This window comes from Rhipicephalus microplus, chromosome X (assembly GCF_043290135.1).
Source record: "Rhipicephalus microplus isolate Deutch F79 chromosome X, USDA_Rmic, whole genome shotgun sequence".
NCBI classification, from domain to species: Eukaryota; Metazoa; Arthropoda; class Arachnida; order Ixodida; family Ixodidae; genus Rhipicephalus; species Rhipicephalus microplus.
The window spans coordinates 205,800,768-205,822,530 of record NC_134710.1 but is presented as its reverse complement, the minus strand read 5'-3'; the positions used below and the strand labels follow the sequence as shown (position 1 = coordinate 205,822,530).

Sequence of the window (21,763 nt, the reverse complement as noted above, 5' to 3'; positions counted from 1 at the left end):
CGACCTTGCGCCCTTTTCGGCAGTGGATAAGTGCACTAAGTGCCGTTCTTGTCATGATGATTTGTTGCATCACTTCAATCTTCTTCCACGAGCTGTGAACTTGCTTTACTGCTTTGTGAACATGTCGGCCATGCTGATACATATCCACAATGTTCACTGAGCACCATTCATGACACAGTGCCCTTAGCCGCAAGAAGAGTTTCCTTCGCTATAGCATAGAAATTATAATTTTTCACTCAAAGGATTACAGTGAAATTGAGTAGGAGGAGTTTAGCTTATGCAACTTCTGCCGTCGTGCTGTTACGTAATGTAGATAAACTTGTGTGTGCTCACTGGTTTCTTCACCTTTTGCTACCCGTATGCATGTATACTAGTGGTTAAACATGCCTTACGCTGCAGCGCTAATGTCATGTATCGAATGATATTTGCTGTGTACTATAATAAGGTTTGCGCAGGCGTGGTATGGAGGTGTGAAACAAGCATACTTTTGCGTAGCTTCAAGTCATAAATACGTCCATGATTTGCGCTGCTACCGGTGCATAAAACTAGTCGCTTTTGTGCCGTGGGACCTGATTTAACAGCCTAGTGTGTAACACGCGTATTATACTAGTGTCACAGGACTCTCTTCAATCGCTACCAAGACCGATCCGTTTCGAATTACTCGACCGCGCTTGGCTCACTGTTTCGTCTTGTGCGAATATGCCAATCGTGATCATGAAACTCGATCCCGATAGGTCCCGTTCGCAATCGAATGTGCATCTTGTGACACCCGTATTGTATTCCTTCGATGAGCGTCGGTGTGGGACACTTAGTAGCACCTCATTCGTCGTCTTTTAAGAACTGACCATAGTATGGGGATTGAAGCTGATGACATTAATTAATGCTTATCTCGGGATAGGGTCAATTGGGAAAACCAGATGTACATTTTCGTGTTATAAAAATAATTCCAAGGTCTGCCTGCACAACCTGAACTAGTGTACGTACAAGGTGTGCACCCGGCTATTCGCTTTAGCTGTGCAGCATTGCCATCGTATGCCATTAATTCCAGAAGTGCAGGAGAGATGCAGCACTGGTTCACTAACTGTCCCAACTTATAGTGCCAGCTTGGGGAAAATGGGTGGGTGTCGAGCAGCAGTGGAGCAGACGACGTAAGCACGAGAGTGTAGGACCATTTAAAGACCACTTATGCGCATCTGTTGTGTCTATCAATGTAAGGTGTGTTTATGTCACATAAACTGACTGTAGATGCATAACTTCGAAATCTTAGCACCAAAAAATACGGAGACAAAAGGAAGAGACATAGACAACATGAGCGCAAGATGCAGATGTAGATGCAGCTTGCGGTCATTCAGACATCCGTGATCATGTAGACAAAACATGGGTATTGCACTTGCTTGTGCCAGTTTGTGAGCTCCTTGTGCTGTGCCATGAAATGGTTCAGAGTGGTGCATATTAATCGAACACACTTATATCAATCTACAGTGCCATTCACTGCTGTGCAGAGTACCCACTTCACTATGCAGTGTGATACATTGTAGTGATTGCAGAGTTCAAGATATTGCATATAAGTGCATGCCCAACCCAACAAATCTGCCAACGTGTTCTCACACCTTTAAACCAGCAGTGATGCTACGATAGTACCTGCGCTTGCTTTGTTGTATGGGTTCATTGCCCGAGAGTGCTTTATGGCTGTGCCAGTCACAGCTAAACGAAAACACGCATTGGTTAATAAAACATTTGATTTGTCATGTCATAATGTGTGAGAAAAGTGCATCAAATTTCAATGGATTCAGATGTCAACAGCCAATAAACTGTACTTAATGGTTATAGTAAGCAGAGTAACTGTATAAATGTCCTAGCACCTTCAAAAAATTCTTCACCCGAACCTTTCAAAATACAGCGGAAAAAGTATGTGAAGCATTCAGCAAAGGCATGGAGTTTGTCGTGAAATGATTACGTGTAGTATAAAACAATCGATTTGAAGCAATGAATCTGAGCATCTGGGGAAGAAAAACGAAATTGTAAAAACAATTTTATAAGCTAAATCTTCTTGAACCTTCAAGAAATTCTCGTAATGCATCAGTAATTTTCCCGTTACTGTGGCCAAGAGACAAAGCCCCGAAGGATAGTACATTTCATGCACTGATATCTAACCTAAGGAGATGGAAAATTGCATCTAAAGTAAGTTTGCGCAAGTTATGGTACCTTTTGCAGAACATGCGATGGTGCTGTGTTGTTTCATGTACTACACAAAGATAACAACGAGGGGAAGCTGCCACATCAGCTCTCTGTAGGCGTAGTCTTGTGATTGTGACTTCAGTTGCTTCTGACTGGCATATTTTAGTATTCCACTGATGATAGGTATGCTGGAAATCTAATATGGTCTTTAATGACTCTGCAGCAAATTCCTCTAGCATAATTTTTCTCCTAAATCTAGCACCTATAATGAAATTGGATGCCGGCAAATCCTGAATCACCGGACCATTCAAAGATAACTTAGCTGGAGCGTTTGCCATTTCATTCATAAATAAGCCTTTGTGTCCTGGAACCCAAACTAACTTGAGTAAGTTTATGTGCTGTTGAACTAATTGTTTAAAAGCATTCAAAAAGTATGAATTCTCATTTGCTGTGAGGGCCGAACATACCGATAGCGAATCCGTCAAAATTATTTCCGAGCTTATTAATTCTGGTATAGTTTACACAAAGCTAGAATGATTGCTAAAACTTATGCTATAAAGATGGGCACAAAATTTGGAAAGCGAAGACAAAACGACCAATGTGGAGTAAGAGAGAAAATTCCAATTCCACATTTTTCTTCACTTTGTGAAGTATCCATCGCTATGACTCTGTTTATTTACGTATGTTGCCGCTGATTGTTTATATAGTGTTTAATAAGCAGAGTGACAGTTTTGCATTGCTTGGCAAAATGTCGCTAAACTCCTTTAATATAGTTGTTGCTATTAATGATTATGGGTGGGTGAATAATGTGAAGATGTATTTTTTCAACACTGCTCTCTGTAATTAAAACTTGAGGCGTATGAATTCTCGGTCAATATGCTTTAAAAAAACAAGTCAGGATGTGGATGGCTAATGGGGGGATTCATATAGACTTAGAAACGGCTGTACTGCTAACAATTTAAACCGGGTCGCAAGTGATTGAAACCTAGCTTTCATATACAAGACCTTAGTTGCCACAAATTGCAGAATACCTAAGCATAATCTCAAATCTTGTCTTTGGAGGACTACAGGAGGATGAAGATTATATAAGCAGGAGCTCCAGAGTATAAGATGTGCCCGAATTCAAGCACTGTGTGAACATACGTGCAGTGCAAGCGTCCAATTTACTTCCTATTCGTCTCTGCTTTGCCTTTTGCAGGATTTACTAACCCTCGGCCTGCTGCTTGTTTCCTGTGCTTCTCTCCCTTTTTTTTTCTCTCTGTCCTTGTGTATCTGTGTGTGCAAGTTTAATAATAATAATAATAATAATAATAATAATAATAATAATAATAATAATAATAATAATTTCAACCAGTGAAGTCAGCGATAACACCTCCGATTTCAGTGCGCTTGAGTTGGCAGACTTCGAGGAAACACGACATGCTGCCCGATTGTTCATGGATAATGGCCACAGATTCTCCATTCTTTGACATAAAACATAGACGATGGTTAACCTGTGTCCACTGGGTGATAGTACAAATTTTCACGAAGGCGCAACTGTGCACATGTGAAGTCTAGCGCTTCTGATAGAAGTAAACATTTTTGTGGCTGTGACACTTGCTCTGTTTCTACAAAAATTGTGTGAATTAGCATGTTTTCTGATTACAGAACAATGATGATTGAAAGCTTGAAAACACAACGTGTCATTGTACCATGTTTCAAGGTTCTATATGCATAACTTATTCCCACCTAAATTTTCTTTTTCACTGGAGCATTGAAATGGGTGGTCATGCGACTGCACAATTTTTTCGAACAAAAATACTTCACTGCGACCACTCTCACAATTACCTTCCAGCTCAAATTTTTTCACTAGAATCACTGGTGTTTGAATTGTGGGCTGAGATGTGTCTTGTGAGATGACCTATTAGGCTGCACATGCCACAAGCATGTAACAAGCAGTTGCCACCACCAGGCGTTGCCCTGTAGAGCAGAGGGTTCGCGCTCACGTCTCAGGTGGCACCAGCGGAGTTTGCATAGGGGCAGCTGACCCCTAAAACACAAATTTCCACCTGCCCCCCCCCCCCCACCCCCCACCCCCCCCCCCTTTTTGTTTTGTGTCCCCACTAGCAACCATATTCAAAACAGCCCAGGACTGGCATATCGTGGGCATGTCTCTGTAAAAATAGCCTGGTGCTCTTCACAGATGCAGACTGCACTCTGTATGACCTTTCTAGTGCTGCAAAATGTGAAAGCAGTTTGTTTCCCAAATATATACACCCCATGTCTTGCGTGAAGTCAGCAAAATGACTCAGTGTTGTTTAAGTTGTCGTCTGTATGTATGTAAATATGTAAGTTTAATCTTTCTTTGATATGTGTTGCAGTGTTCTATTTTTACAAGTTTTTTTTTTTTTTTTGCTTTCACGTGTAATTGCTTCTGTAGGTGGGCAGAATGTACCAGTGTCGCCTTACCTAAACTTCGATCCAGCATACATCAATGCGGTAAGCATGCTGAATCACTTACCTTGAGATTACCAAAAGCTAGAAGCTTCACTGAGTGTTTAACTGCTTAGCACTTTGTAGTAATGGTATGTTGGGCTTGCAGAAGCTCATATAAGTTGTTTCTACTCGAGCTGCCATTTCGTATTCTAGCCAGGGGCCAAAGCATTGGAACCTTACTATTACTCACTGCAAAAGTAAATTTTTCAGTGATGGCCATGTGATTTACTCTCACCTTTTTTTGCAGTAGAAGTTGTTATCTAGCATGTGAAAATTATATTGAACTTAAAGATTTTTGTCAAAGGTATGGTAAGTTGTATTTAATTGGCTACTTTAAACTTAGTAAACACTAAAGCCATGATGTCCCACTGTAGTTATAAATGTTGGGAAGATTCTCGCATAAGCTTACTGGAGCAAAAAAAGAAGAGCAAAACACTTAAGACAGGGAAGTGGATGTCAGCTTGCCTCATTATTTTATTTGTCCTCTTATTCTATGAAATAAATTTCTATTGTCAGACTTATTACATTTGTGATGCTTATAAAGTTGTTCATTTGAGAAAACCAGGTTATTTAATGAAGAAATGTAGAATTATTCACTCTTGCTTAACTATGTTATGAATATTTGATAAATAAAAAAGAGAGAGAGAACTGTTTTTTGTATTAAACAAAAATTTCTTCCAAAAGGTGACCATCACTGGTACATGTGTAACGCTTAAAGTGACTGATACATGGCTGTGTTACAAGACACTGGTGCAGTTAGAAAAGCTGCGTGTTATAGTGACAGAATCGAGCATTTTTTTTTGTCAATACAATAGGATTTGTATTTTCATATTGCATTTGAAAGTTCGAAAACCGGCTTTACATTGCGTGGTGACAATACTTGGTATTGTGTGAATGAGTCATTCGGATAGCTATTTGTATAGCCGGGTGGAATTACAGAAGACTGGGTCCTTTCCTGCTCGAAGGCGGAGGGAGGCAAGCTTGCCTTAATGTGCATACATTCCAGACTCGCATGAGCCAGCCGGCTGGCTGGCTCAAGTGGGTGGCCTTTGGAGAACATCGTCAACTGCATAAGCAGGACTATTTCTTTAGTCGTGAATGCCAAATTTAGGTCTTTCTTAAAATTTTGATTGGTAATTCTCTGTGAGACACTTAAGTTTGTTATGGTGTTTATGGGGCTTGAAAAAGGGAGGGGGGGGGGGTAGTTCTGGGCCTCTCTAAGGTGCTTCAGAGTGTATAAAATGTAAATTTCTTTTTCTAAGTTATCTGAAGTTCCCCAAAATCTTAGTTTGGTTGTTTAAAGAATGTTTCAAGATGGAAAGTTACCTGCCATAAAATGCTCCAAGATAAAAATTCTGCCTCTCCAAAAATTTCTTCGTTGTTTTAAACATATCAGGAATGCGGTGATTGCACTGGAAAATGCGTGACCTGTGGTATGCACAGCTTTTATGTTTAGCTCATGTGACCTTGCCTTCCTCGTGCTTGGGGCAGCTCTAGAAAACCTGTAAGCCGTATATATAGTTGCAGTGAAGCTTGTAAGGAGCTGTGTGTCATGCATGTGACCCGATGCCTGACATGAGGCCCTTGCTTAAAACCATGGAAACATTATTTTATGTTTGACATAGGAACAATATAACTTTATTTAGGCAAACTCTGGTGATTGTGTGTTCAATTTGTGTTAGACAAAAAAAAAGTTATGCAGATTTGATGGCATCAACTTCATCACTACTGATGCCCATACTGGGAGAAAAGGGTTTTCACAAATGTGAAAATGAAGTTTCATTCTTTTATGGAGGCATTTATTTCAATACATTGCTGCAAGCTTCTGGTTTCATTCTTTTTGCTTTCTTTCTGCCAAATGTGAGACTAGGCCTGCAATGCAGATTACTGTAAAATTCTGAGCGAGCACCCCCTCCGATTCACTGCTAATTTCAAATTTCCTAGCCATTCCAGGAGAGCCCCCCCCCTCTTTCCCAAACTTGACGCGCTTGACTTCCTGTTTCTAAAAGTTTTCATTGAAATATGATTTTTCTTTCCCGCATAACAGTTGCAACCTTAAAAGTGCAGGACATGAAGATTTGCTATCTTCTGCAAGCTAAAGCATGGCCTTTGCGATCTGTATTATAAGATTGTACTTATGACGATGTGTGCAACAAAAGCAAGGCCTCTGAAATGTGTGTTTTTAGCTTATAGCTCTTGTGTTGGTTTATCAGACGTGCTTCTACTCGGTTGTGTTTCCTGTGGTCCGATAGTGATGTCATTGTGTCTTGTATTTATGAGCCATTGTGATACGCCACACTATTAACGAGAGTGAGAATACTTCTGAGGAAGTGCACATTTACTTTCTTTTTATTCTAGCAGGAAAACTTTGTGGCTGCCATCCTGAGTTATGGTGTTGTTAAAAGCCCCTCCCCCCTCCTCTCAGCTAGTAAGTTAGACTTGCTGAGAAGGGGCGTTTGTTTGGGATATTAAAGTATAGGCTGCTTTCAACGACCTTTTTGTACTCCCTAGATACGCAAATATTTTTTATGAAAATCCTTGACAACTCTACATATAAAGCAAAAACATTTGAGGGCCCAAATTTGTCTTTTCACATTTGTAACTGAAAGGCTTACCTTACATATTAAAAAAAAATGGCAGGAAGGGGAAAATGAAAGCTGGCAAAGAAAAAAATCCATAAACACTAGTTGTGTGCTCGAGCCACAACCCATATTTATGGTTTTTTTTGCTTGTGTATGATATTCGTAATATGTCAGGTTAGCATTTTTCTTTGTTCATATAATCCAGAAAGAACATACTTGTGAGCTGGGATTGTACACTCCGCTGTTAACTCTGCGGTTTGTTGTCAGCCTTCACTCGACCATGCAACACAGCCGCAGTGGCCCGTGGTCGGGCACTGTGGGACAAGTTCTTTCATAGTTGATTCGTGCGCACGTTTTCTCACTACGTTATGTGCCATTTGTAAAAGAGTAAGTAAACCTTTTTTACTTGAGATTCTAGCCTCTTTCAGAATATAATGAGTGGAATGTGGTAAAGGGTTTTGTACAGCGAAAGGTAACATGTGCTTTAGACACTATAAGAAGGCTTTAAATGCAGTCCTCTTGGTATTAAAAGAAATATTAAAAAGGCCAGCAGGCAATCTCGTTGTCCAAAATATGTAATGGAGAGATAACTGCTTACTTGTATAACGTCAATATGCTGCTATTAAAACTTTGCAAATAAATAATGTAATGAGGAAGTTGCAGGGCGTACAATAACCTGCTTTGGCTGGTTTCGATTCATTGCTTGGCCTTCTCACTCTTGGCTTTTTTTGTAACTCTGCCCACTTTAGCAAGGGAACACGACGTCACCTACCACGATGGTCTAGTGCTTACGGTACTCGACTGCTGACCCGAAGGCCGCGGGATCGAATTCCGGCCGTGGTGGCCGCATTTTCAATGGAGATGATAATGCTTGAGTTTCGTGTACTTAAATTTAGGTGCACGTTAAAATACCCCAGGTGGTCGAAATTTCCAGAGCCTTTCACTACGGTGTCTCATATTCATATTATGGTTTTGGGATGTTAAACTCCAGATATTATTATTATTATTATTATTATTATTATTATTATTATTATTATTAGGAACACGATGTCAGGGATTATGTCATTGATGCACAGCTAATGACTGAGCTATGTGTTGCTCATGTGAGAGTGGTGTGATGAGGAAGTGTGGTGTGAAGGGTGCAAGGCACTGGCGAGGTAAACAAGTATGATGCGACGGGCGGCACACGCGCCTTCTTGTGATGACATCGTGAGGCGCCTCCTGATCTTGATGATTTTGATTAATTTGTGGGGTTTAACGTCCCAAAACCACCATACGATTATGAGAGATGCCGTAGTGGAGGGCTCTGGAAATTTCGACCACCTGGCGTTCTTTAACGTGCACCCAAATCTGAGCACACGGGCCTACAACATTTCCGCCTCCATCGGAAATGCAGCCGCCGCAGCCGGGATTCGAACCCACGACCTGGGGGTCAGCAGCCGAGTACCTTAGCCACTAGACTACCGCGGCGGGCCGCCTCCTGATCTTGGAACCTTTCGTTCTGGTAATACTGCTTGTCTTGTAGTCTCTGCACTGAGAAAATGGGGAAGGGCAGCACAGGAAAATGTGGACTGTGAGGCCGAAACTGCATCACCATAGGCCCAAGGCACTGCTTTGTAGTGCAAAGAACCAACAGACAAAGTTGGTGCTATGTAATGTTCTCCACAGGTGAGACTACTTCACCGTGCAGCCGAAGAGGACAAAGTGCAGGAGAGGGGTGCAGGAATTGTTTTTGGAAATGGAGCATTTGCATGATGCGTAGTGCTGTGACAATTCCAGAATGTGATAGGCACAGTAAAAAAAAAGCCTGTTTACTGGTTCTGTGTTGCTACCCTCTTTTCTAGCACTTATTGTTGTGCTTTACAAATAAGGTTCAACATGTGCTCTTTGGACTGGAATCTCTTATTTCTAGTGGAATTGCATCCGGTTTTCACGTCACAGAATGACTGGTAAAGCATATTGTTCTCTTATACCACAGAATGACTAGAAAAGCATATATTTCTTTTATGTCACAAAATAACTGGAAAATCATGTGTTTCTTCAGATATGTTACTGTTACTGCCTCCGAACTGCTGAGGCTTGTTTCATCTTCTGGAGAATTGACCGGTTGTGGGCATTGTGCAGTCAAGAGTCATTGCTAAGTGTAATGCTTCTGCGTAACTGATTTTGCCTAAGCAAAATGCTTTAACAAAGAACCTTTTGTTACTATGTGGCTATTGTTAGGATGATTCACAAGAAATATTAAAAAGAAGTACAACCAGGATTTATTTGGTATTTTGCCATCATTTATTTTTTAGTGGGAAGAGTAAATCTGCAGATATCAGTACTGGGAGTAAATGTTGTAGTGGTTGTGAAACAAAAATGAAGCTGCCCGATTGTAACCTTCCTTGCTAATTAGACATGCCGATTCTGAAATATTTTGGTGCAATATTCAATCTATAATTAATTATGTTCATTTGTTATACAAAAAGTGCTGCTTAACTTATCAAAGTAGAAGCAACGTTCGTGATGGCTTTACAGCCCCACAACCGAGATGGTATGATGCTACGAACCTCAGTCAACTATGGCTCAGCAAGCATCGCTGTGTCGCCATGTTTTCTCGGCAATAGAGACTTTTCATTGGTTGACTTAAAGTAATGTCAGCCTTACAGTTGAGGGCACTGTGAGGGGGAATCAAAATTGTGCTTTTATAGCTATTTAACCCAGACGATGAAACAAGTCGAGGTATAGTATTGAAGGGACAGCCAGGATTCTGAATACACACGAAGTTGAACATTTCTGGGAAAGTTTCATGACCCCTTTAAGAAAACAGCCAAGCAGACAAAGTTTATGTTCTGCATCTTAACACTGCCTTTTAACATTTGTTTATTGTAATGCAGGGTGGACCAGAGTGGATTTTCCCGGAGGGCGCATCACGGCAACGGGGGCGTTTTGAATTGGCCTTTTCACAAATTGGAGGGTCAGTAATGGTTGGTAAGTACAATTTAACAGTGATTTCACACTGGCACTTTTTGTGCATATCAGTTCTCTCTGTTTTTCTTAGGAATGCCCCAATATCACGTGAAAGGTGGGATGCAAGAAACAATGAAAGTAATTGTTCACAATGAGTATATCTTATGTGTCTTGAGGGACAATTGAAACATGAATAGCCATTTGTGACAATCTAAAGCACAAATGGCATGCAAGGTTTATTGAAAATTCCAAATGTCGTACCCCTTCATAAGAGACACTGATATACGAGACAAATGGGTATAAGAGACACCAGTGTGTCTAGAGTAAAATATGGGTGGATAAGAAAATGCATACGAGGTACCCTGCTTATGAAAGACATCTCATATAGAAGACAAGAACTGCTGCCCAGAGCATGCCTCTTATAAAGGGGGATTATTGGCTAATCAAATTTGAATAAGGAAGAAACTGTTCAATTATTAAATGAAATATTGAAGGTGTATAGTGTTAAAAAATTGCAGAACACTCATTTAAAGTAATGTAACTGCATTTAGTTAAGCTGCTACATGTTGAGGAAACTTAAGGGAATTCATCTATTATGAATTATCATGCACTTTACTAACTACTTGACATGTTTTGAATATGTTCTGTGTGCATAACAAGACATTTATAGGTAGGAAAGACCTTTTGCAGTTGGAAGTGGCAGGATATAGTACTATACCTAATGCCTGTGCAAGGTCATTTCTTTCTAAACATTCACAAATTGCTTAGATTACATTCTTGATGGCTTTTACAATTATTTGTAGAACATAAATGTATGTATTGCACAAAAAGTGCTTGGTATAAAAAATACCGCTCCAGTCCCATGAGCGTACAGGAGATATGGTTCACTGTGCAAAAAGGGTAATGTGCGCATTGTGCGTATTTCTGTGTGAATACAGGAAATCGCTAATTGCCTGGAATACAAAATAACTATGCACTAAACGACATTATGCAGTAGTTGTAAGTACAAATTTGTATCTCCTTGCAATGCTACCAACAGAGAAATAAATGCAATCACGCAGTAAGTGTTGCCTAAAGAACCCATTAAAAGTCCTAGTCTTTTGTTGCCGTAGCTTGGGCGATGACATGTGCTGGCAATGCCAAGGAAAATTTTGAAGCTATGATGACAAGGAACAAGCAGCTGCAGAAGTAATGGCAGAGTTTCGAATGACTTGCCTGTCCTTCCGCAAAATGTGTGTTTTTTGTGTTGATGCAGTGGTATACTAATGAGTTAAAACAAATGCCATTCTGTTGTCAAAATGCAATAGCTGCTTTCAAAGAGCATCGAACCAGTTGTCTCCTGCCTAGTGGCCTGCAGAGCATCACCTGCTTCTACAGTCATTGCCGTTGCACTGTTGGCAAACCACTGTTGCTTGGTGTCACACGCATGTGTTCTTTGTACCTACTCAGCTCTTCTCTGTGCAGAGGTGCTATGGGTGCAGCAAGAATTTTGTTTCGAAACCGGTGCCGCTTGATTGTTGAAACGAAGTCAGTGCTAGTGTGCTTGTTGTATTGGCGGTGAGTTAGTTTTGATAATCGAGGGACACCGGTTTTCAAACAAAATTCTCTCTGCACCCATGGCCTTTGTACAGACAACAGCTGTGCAGATATGAAGAAAATATGCACATATTGGCTACTAGCAGCTCTCACTGACATTTCTTTGTTTAAATGCACATATATACCCCATGAACACAACCCCATTGAACTTAACAAGAAATGCAAGATGAGGTTGTATAGGCATACACACCTACATCCAGCAATGATGACGTATTAGTTGAAAGCTTCTATGAAGACACGCAATCTGCAATGAGTGAGGTAAAAACACAGTATACAATACTGATGGGCGAATTCAATGCCAAGGTAGGGAGAAGCAGGCTGGAGACCAGGCAGTAGGGGATTATGGCATCGGTACCTGAAATTCCAGGGAAGAGTTAATATTAAAATTCGCCGAAAACATTAATTTACGGATCTTGAATACCTTCTACCGAAATAGAGTGAACTGTAAGTGGACTTGGAGGAGCCCTAATGGCGAAAGTAAGAACAAAATAGAATTTATACTGAGTGTACACCCAGGCGTTGTTAAGGATGTGGAAGTGCTTGGCATGGTACGATGCAGTCACTATAGAATGGTAAGGTCTCGAATTCGCATAGACTTGAAGGAACGACAGAAACTGATACACAAGAAGCCAATCAATGAGCTAGCACTGAGAGGGAAAGTACAGGAATTCAGAGTCTCGCTTCTGAACATATAGTCTGCTCTTATCGAGAAAATCGGCCTTAGAGTTGACTCTATGATTGATAATCTGACGAGTATCATTACAGAGTGTGCAGTGGAAGTTGTAGGTACGGTACTTAGACAGGACGCTAGCAAGCTGTCCTGGGAAACAAAGAACCTCGTTATGAAGTGTCAAAGCATGTAAACCTCAAACACGACAGACGAAATAGAACTGGCAGAGCTTTTGAAGTTGATAAATAAGTGTAAAGTATCCGATGTAAGAAGGTATAACATAGAGAGAATTTAACATGCTTCAAAGAACAGAGGAAGCGTCAAAGCGGTGAAGAGGAAACTTGGGATAGGCAAAAACCAGATGTATGCACAAAGGGACGAGGAAGGCAAAGTAACTACCATTATGATGGGATAGTTAAAGTAGGGGAAGGAGTTTTACAGATATCTGTACTGTAGCCGGGCAACCACGATTATAATGTAAGAACTAGCAGAACCACAGATGACATCCCACCAGTAATGACAGAAGTCAGGAAAGCCTTGGAGGGAAGAGGCAAAGCTGCTGGTGAGGATTAGGTAACATCAGATCTGCTGAAAGACAGAGGGCAGATTGTGTTAGAAAATTCTGGCCACCCTATTTACTAAGTGTCTCCTGATGGGGAGGGTACCGAAATCTTGGAAGGATGCTAACATCATCTTAATTTATAAGAAATGGCACGACAAGGACTTAAAAGAATGACAGGCCAATCAGCTTGCTCTTCGTCATATACAAGCTGTTTACAAAGGTAATTGCTAACAGAGTTAAGAATACATTAGAATTCAATCAACCAAAGGAACAAGCAGGATTTCGAACAGGCTACTCAACAATTGACCACATTCATACTATCAATCAGGTGATGAAGAAATGCTCAGAATACACCCAACCACTATATGTAGCCTTCATAGATTATGAGAAAGCATTTGATTCATTAGAGAGATTATTAGTCATGCAGACACACTGTAATTGGGGAGTTGACAAAGCATATATAAACATTCTGAAAGAAATCTACAACGAATCAACTGCCACCGTAGTGCTCCATAAAGAAAGTGACAGAATACCTATGAAGAACTGTGTGAAACAAGGGGATAAGATCTCCCCAATGCTGTTTACTGCGTGTTTACAGGAGGTTTTCTGAGGCCTAGAATGGGAAGAGTTAGGGATAGGAGTTAATGGAGAGTACCTTAGTAACGTGCGCTTCGGCGATGACATTGCATTGTTGAGTAACTTAAGGGACGAATTGTAACTCATGATTACGGAGTTAGACAAGGAGAGCAGAAAGGTTGGTCGCAAAATTAATCTGCAGAAAATGAAAGTAATGTACAACAACCTCGGAAGAGAGCAGCGCTTCGAGATAGGTAATAGTCCACTTCAAGTTGTAAAAGACTATGTCTACCTAGAGCAGGTAATAACCGCGGGGCCTAACCACAATATTGAAGTGACTAGAAGAATAAGAATGGGGTGGAGCGCATTCGGCAAGCACTCTCAAATTATGACATGTAGATTGCCCCTATCCCTCAAGAGGAAGGTATATAACAGCTGTATCTTGTCGGTACTTAGGTATGCAGCAGAAACCTGGAGACTTACAAAGATGGTTCAGCTTAAATTGAGGATGACGCTGCGAGCAATGGAAAGAAAAATGGTAGGTGTAACTGTAAGAGACAAGAAGAGAGCAGAGTGGATTGGTGAACAAATAGGTGTTAAGGACATCATAGTCGAAATCGAAAGAAGAAATGGACATGGGCTGGGTATGTAGCAGGAAGGAAAGATAACCGCTGGGTATTAAGGATCACAGACTGGACTCTAAGAGAAGGAAAGCATGGTGAGGGGAGAGAGAAAGTTAGGTGGGCAAATGAGATTAGAAAGTTTGCGGGGTATAAAGTCGCAGCAGAAAGCACAGGTTTGAGTTGACTGGCGTAACATGGGAGAGGCCTTTGACCTGCAGTGGGCGTAGTCAGGTTGCTGCTGCTGCTGCTGCTGCTGATGATGATGATGAGGATATACCCCATAAAGTGGATGGGAGGATGATTGGTGCTGTAGCTCAGTTGGTAGAGCGTCGAACATGTTATTCGAAGGTCGCAGGTTCGTTCCCTGCCAGTGGCAAGTTATCATTTCATCCACTTCTGTTTCTTCATATTCATATTACAGTTATTACATACAACATCTCCTGTACTTTCCTTGACATAATTATCTGCTACTTCTCATTAATAACTTATTAGCAATGTTTTGGTGTAAAAGTTAGAGTAAATAGCTGTTGTTCATTATTCAAATATTCAGTTTGTCAGACTATTTTCCTCTTGTTCTGCATTTTCTGAATATTCAAAAACACGAAATTTTCACATAAAAATGCATTATATAAAAAGTATATTGGATTTTTATTAGAAATTTGAAGAATTTGCACATCCCTATAATTTTATTTTTATATTTCACTTTTAGTGGTTCTGGCTCATGCATCCTGTGGTATTGAGACAGGCAACTGTGTCGTCATATTGATGAGTTGGTATACAGGGGTAGTACAGCTGTGTCAGTATGAGTGATACATTTGTGGTGTGGTGCTTTAAAACCATAAAAGATGCCGCTAAAGTGGTTGCTTGGGCATGTTGGTATGACATAGTAAAAAAACAAACAGCGCAGAAAACAAGAGACTAGAAGTACACATGCAGAGTGCTGACTTACAACAAAAACTTTATTCTTCAAACCACGCATATATACCTATGCAGTTGAACAAAAAAAGAAGAAACAAAAGTGATAGTTGAAGAAAAATCATAAAATCATTCTCATAGCTCATGCAATTAACCAGATAAAAAGACAGCTTACTTTTCTGAGAGGGCAACTGCGAAAGTAAACCGCAAAATAAGTATGCTGTCATTACGTACATCCACAGGGTGGCCCACAACCTAACGAGGATAGCCGGCAGATGTGTTTTTTCTGCCCCGGAGAAGCTGGATAGCATATGTAGGGCCATCAACCCAGAAGCTAGGGAGACCACCACCTGCTGAACTAACCATCGGAATAAGTTCATCGGAATAATTCCATGTGTTCATGGCGTAGTGTATTCCATACCATTGTCCTGTGGTAAACTATACATAGGACAAACTGGGCGATGTCTGAATGAGCGTCTCAAGGTACAGGCTTATAGTGTTTCCTCGACGGTGTCTGACCACCTAGGCATTCTTTGCCGAGATTGTGGGTGTACCCCTGATTTTCAGTCATGTGCGCTTATTAAGCGTCATTGGGATCAGCTTACCCGTGAAATACTGGACGCCTTGGAGATTGCTAGACTGGGGGACGCATTCGTGAGTAGGCCTTCGGTTGCCCTCTCAGAAAAGGAAGTTGTCTTTTTATCTGGTTGATTGCACGAGCTATGAGAATGACTTTATGGTTTTTCTTTGACTATCACTTTTGTTTCTTCTTTTTTTGTTCCACTGCATAGGTATATATGCGTGGTTTGAAGAATAAAGTTTCTGTTGTAAGTCAGTGGCTCTGCATGTATACTTCTTTGTTTGGTCTCTTGTTTTTCGTGCTGCTTGTTTTTTCAAAAAAGATTCCTTCAATCGCGCATGAGCAGCTGCAAAATAATGTGTGCCACTTTCAAGAGTTTGTAAAAAAATAGAAAAGGTTATGATTGTTAGTCACTGGACTTGCCGAGCGCCATTCTAGCTTGCATTCCTTGTATTCAAGTGATGTGATATGTGCGAATGTATTATAGTGTGCCCACAGACTTGTGTTTGGGCTTTGTCAGAGACTTATCAAGGGCACACGAGCACTCCTTTGCCTTAGTTATGCCTTAGTTATGAGCAACTTGAGCACTGCTTTGTCTCCTTTGCCAGTGTTAGAGATGTTCCTCAGTCAGACATTTAGTTATTCTATTGGGTTCTCCTGTCAGATGGGGACACTAAGATTAACAAAGAGATACCTAGTAATACAGGCCTTCAAATTCACTCATAGGTTGACCATGTTAGACTGAACTGGAGTCCGAGTGAGTTTAGTTGAGAAAATTTTTTATGAGCCTAAGAACTAGCGTGCCTCAAGTGTAAAGTATATTTCTTGAGTAAGCTCAACATTCTTTATCAGCCAATGGTCCTATCTACTCAACTTTTCTTTACTGTCAGCGTTATGTCGGCTCACGTTTATAATTGCGTTTACTCACAGAATGTTGCGGTGAACAAATGGGCATGTTGGTGTCGCGTGATCCTAAGATGCTAAGATGATGCTATACAGTGTGTTTTTGTGTCTCTCTCTCTCTTCTCCATCGTAGTCATCACACCTCTTTCTTCAGATCTACTCGCACATCTTACTTCAACGCACTAGTGTTAATATGCTAGCTCAGTATTATAGGTGTGAGTTGGGGGGGGGGTTGCAAGCATTGATAACTCGTGTTTGTAAGTACGCGATCAAAAGGCACCAAGTAGAGCACCAATTACGTGAGATGTTGTTTAAGAGCACTGACACCGTGATCGAAAAAGCTATTCAATTAGATGCTAACTGGCTCATGAGTAGAATCAATCATGCTCACTTTGACTCGGATTGAGCTTTGAGGGAGTCAAAGTGAGAGATATTTTGGTGAGTATGAGTCTGAATGAGTCCAGTTCGGAAAAATTAAAGTGAATTTTATCCTAAGTGAGCCATAAGTGCGCCATAAGTGAGCCATAAGTAATTTCTTGAATGAGTCCAAGTGAGCTCAACATTTTTTTCCGACCTATGCCTTACAGCATAAAGATGCTATCTTAGGTTATCTATTGTCCACCACACAAATGAAATTGTTGAGCATTCTCTGTTACTGTGGGAGGTCGAGTTATATTGGAATTGTTACTGAGTGCTTAGTGGTCAATTAGGCATAAGCACACTCCCAGCCTGGTGCTCGAGCAAACAGCATGAGAACGCCACCTGGCTGGAAGTCGCCAGCACGGGACTGGCAGTCATCCTTTCAACAAACAAGAGACTTTTGTGGATCAGCTCTCCGACTCTCCACTTCTGAGCATTGTTGCTGCTGTTGCTGTTTCTGGTTTGTTGTAGCCATATCAATGACTCCCGCAGCATCCACAAAGGTGGTTCTGGTGGATGCACTACTTACAGAAATGAATGAAGCATGAGCACTGTCATAGAAAGAGGGCAGTTGCGTCGTGAGTATCTATTCACACTATGCTCCAGCCCTAGTTTCAGTTCCTTCCAACATGATCAAAAAAGATTGAGAGTGCAATGTCATGTGAACTGAAGTGTTTTTAATTGCTGACTGTAATAAAATTTCACCTTTTATTAGTTATTTATAAATTTGTGATATGGTGAAGCATGTTCTTGCTGAATCTGTAAGGCTGGCAGTTGTCAGCATAGCTAAATTTGTAGAGATTTGATTTTTCTCTGTTTGCTAAACACTAGGAAGCAGTATTCAGTAGTGTCTTGTGTGATCTAAAGTTTAATGTATGACTGTGAAAGAGTTCCCTCCGGAAAGGAAAGCCTAAAGTAACTGTAGAAATAAGTTTAACTATGTTCAAATTGAATGTATTAGGTTCTAAACAAATTTCTCCAAGTTCTGCATACACTGATCTAAAAAATTGCTGCAAAAGCTGTTCAACCTTTCTAACTTGGTTGATTAGTTCAGTCAAAGTGGCAATCTTGGTGAGTAGATTATGCATATAGAAAACAATATGCGCAAATAAAGTTGGGTACTGGACACACGTTACAGTAAAAATAAATTAATTTTTTGATACAGTGTGCATACTCTCAATGTATGCTCCACACCTGGAGGCTGGTATGCACACAGTGTCATGTCTTGTCTTGCTTTTATGCAAAAGCATAAAGGCAGAAATACAATGGCATTGTGCATGTATATTTTCTGCTTTTCGACCCCCTTGTCCACGTACTATTACATGAAAATTTTGAAGCAACAAAATCCACTGTAAATCATCTGTTCTGTTGAGGCTGCTTGGTTGTTTCTCTTTGAAAATTGTTTTGATTCTTAACAATACATTTCTTTCAGGGGCAGCCTTTGGTGGAGTAGCAGGATTCTACAGAGGCCTACGAGAGACGAGCCTTGCAGGGCACACAGGAAGCGTGCGACGCACTCAGTAGGTTCATCTGAGTTTTTCTTTGTGCATATGTATTTTTTACTTTGACTGCTCCTAGAAGATGCTTGATTAGTTTTTATTCTTTGCTGTTGGCCCACATTTATAATGTTGGCTTGTTTCTATTTTTCTGCATTTTTTCTGTATTACAGTGGGATTCCATGAGTTGTTGAGTACTTATAAAATGAAGTTCTGAATATTCTGAGGGCTATGGTCATACTTCCTGTGCTGATAATTTTTTTTTGTTAGCCGTAGTATGACAGGATTTTTTGCTATCATTGGAACTAAGTTTTTTTTTTTTTTGCTGTGTAGGAGGTAAATTTCATCAGCTTTATATGCGACATTGATACTTGTAGCGCTCATAAATGTGGAAAAACTATTTTAAATTAAAATGCTCAGCATAACTTTGACAAGGCATGCACTTTTCACATTGTGAATGTCTATTGTGCTGGTGTACTGAATCTAGACATGAATGTAAAAGGACTGCTCAAGATATTTGTATCACCTAGGGCTAGGTGCCTGTATATACAAGGAATTTTGAATAGAAATTGAAGTTTTTTCTTATTTCAAGCAAATTCTGTTAAAATGAATTGGATTGGAATATTTTTGAATATGTGGTTGTGAACGAAAATTCTACATTATTGGCGAATATTCAGACAAACAGTATCTCGGAAATTAACTAATAACTTAAGACCCGCATTGGTGGTTTAGTGGTTAGGCTACTCGACTGCTGACCCGAAGGCTGTGGAATCCAATCCCAGCTGCTGTAGCAGCATTTTTTATGGGGGCTAGAATTATTGACGATTGTATTTAATTTCAGGCGCACTCCAGATCCCTCCACTACGGCACCCCTCATAATCATACCGTGGTTTTGGGAATTAAACCCCAATAATTATTATTAACTAATTACCTGAAAGCTAGGCATCCTCATGTTTACAATGACCACTGTAAAGTGTACCTGTTTTTAACACACTGCAGTTAAAATATAGTTTGATAGTTTTGAGGATTCTTTGACTTAGGCTTAATAGAGCCTGACTAGAGTAGCTTGTCATATATGTATTGGTTAGTGTGTACCGTGATAACTTTGTTGCCCAACAGGTGAATTACACCCCTCAATTTGTGATGTGGCTCCTGCCACAAATATGCCACAATAGGTCGACCCATTTTGCAAAGTTCTGAGGCCAGCCTACTAATGACCGGTAGAGTCATGCAGAACAACACGCATCTATCTTTTTTGTGACAAACATACATTTTTTTTTGTTTTAAGTCACCAAGAGAAAGAAGAGTGGGTATAAGTGTACTGCACTTTGTACTTTTGATATTTGACAATCCGAACACGCTGCTGCATCTTTAGCGTGTTGACCCTACAGGATTTTGGCAAGCCTGTGCATGGTCAGGAGCAGAGTGGGTACGAAGAACACTACTGTGGCAAACGCACGCATATGGTAGAGCTAGTGCCCGGGGTGTAATAAGGGAGCTTAAGGGGAGACGCGGGTCGAAAAGTCGCGGTTTTCCGGAAAATTTTCGCTTTTTTTTTTTTCCGGCTGTATTGGCATCCTTGGACTATAATCTATTACTTCTGAAAATATCAAGCTGAAATTCGCACGAGAAATTATCAAAAAATGCTTCCAAGTGGGCAGCGGTGACGCGAGAAATGCGCGAAAGTCGCGAAAAACGGCAAAGTTCGCGTCGTCCTGTCGCGAAAACGACGCGTTGGCCGCCATTTGCAATCGTGCACGCATGCTGCGAAGGCCGTATCCTTCATAATCCACTAGTAGCCAGTCTCGTGCCTTCACGCAGAATAAACGAAAAACGAGAAAAACAACGCGTACGTCACGCGTTTTGAATATCGCGGCATACAGCGCGAGGCCGCCATTGGACAGCGGTGCGCTCCACGCACCTCCCCCTCCTATCTCTCCGGCAAAAGAGCGAAGCCTCGGACGTCGTGATCGAGTTTTTCTGCGTTTCTCTGCATTTTTACGTCATGGCCAGCCCGAAGAAGTGCAGTTCAGATAATCGAAAGTTCAGAACTCGCCACAAGTATCGAGGGAAACGGCGTCGGACGCTTCGCAAAGCGACAGCGAACGACGATGTCGCCCCCGACCAACGCCCCGACACTCCGACTTCGGATAGGCCTAACACCGTCACCGAACCCTGCGACAGTGGTTGTGAAATAGCCGCTGCCGTGGAATTCGTCAGTGCATCCCAAAGGAAGATCGGATTCTTCGAGAGTGAACGTAGACCGGTAGATGCTGCTACTGCGAACATGCTGCTTTGCGAAATCGATGCGCTGACGGCACTTGTGGCGGGTGCGCAATGCCCAACCTGCCGCGAACGGAAGCTCGGCGTGCGAGAGGCAGCTGGAAAGCGCAAAGGACTTTCGGCATTCCTCGAACTGTGCTGTCAAAATTCTGATTGCCCTGAATCTGCACTTTCGTTCACGCACACGTCGAGACGTACTGCTTCGGCCGGGGACCAAGGAACGAGCGCTCGTTTTGACAGCGGCAGCTTGCGTGACAGCTTTGCTGTAAACGTGAATGCAGTTCTGGCAGCACGCGCTATAGGCGCAGGCCACGACCAACTTTCACGATTTTGTGCGATTCTCGGTCTTCCGAGCCCGATGCATCACAAGACATTCAACGGCATTTGCAAGAAGCTCCATGGTGCGGCGATGACGGCAGTGAGCAAAAACTTGCACCAGGCACGAAACATCACGAAGGACGCAGTCGGCGGCAGAGATGTGCCAGTCATGTTTGATGGCACCTGGCAGAAAAGAGGTCATAAAAGCCATAATGGAGTGGGCACAGTCGTGTCCCTGGACACGGGGCTCTGCCTCGATTTTGAAGTTCTTTCGAACTACTGCCATGCTTGCAGTATACACAGGGACCTTGGGGAGGATGAAGAGATATGGCGAGCTTTTCATCTTCCAGTTTGCCAAAAAAACACTGACTGCTCATCCCATGCAATGGAACCTGCGGCAGCTGTCAATATATGGCAGAGGACCTTGTCTTATGAAACTCCACTGCGATTCACCAGCTTCCTAAGTGATGGTGACAGCAAGGCCTACACTGCAGTCTGCGAGGCAAATGTATACTGTGACACCCCCATTGACAAAGAAGAGTGCACGAACCACGTTGCAAAGCGCTTGGGAACTGCCCTACGGAAATTGGCAACGCCACTGCCATGAGGCGAAAAACTGAAAGATGCGACAATA

The 21,763-nt window shown here is 41.5% G+C and overlaps 1 protein-coding gene across 1 annotated transcript in view; it reads left to right on the top strand.

Annotated features, from left to right (window-relative positions):
• The window catches only part of Tim23 (translocase of inner mitochondrial membrane 23), a 60,927-nt gene that overhangs the window by 241 nt on the left and 38,923 nt on the right, over positions 1 to 21,763 (top strand). Inside the window, exons 2-4 of the mRNA XM_037435706.2 lie at positions 4,598 to 4,656; positions 10,115 to 10,208; positions 18,465 to 18,552. Coding sequence (XP_037291603.1) covers positions 4,598 to 4,656; positions 10,115 to 10,208; positions 18,465 to 18,552 — 241 coding nt within the window. The remainder of the gene's footprint in view (positions 1 to 4,597; positions 4,657 to 10,114; positions 10,209 to 18,464; positions 18,553 to 21,763) is intronic.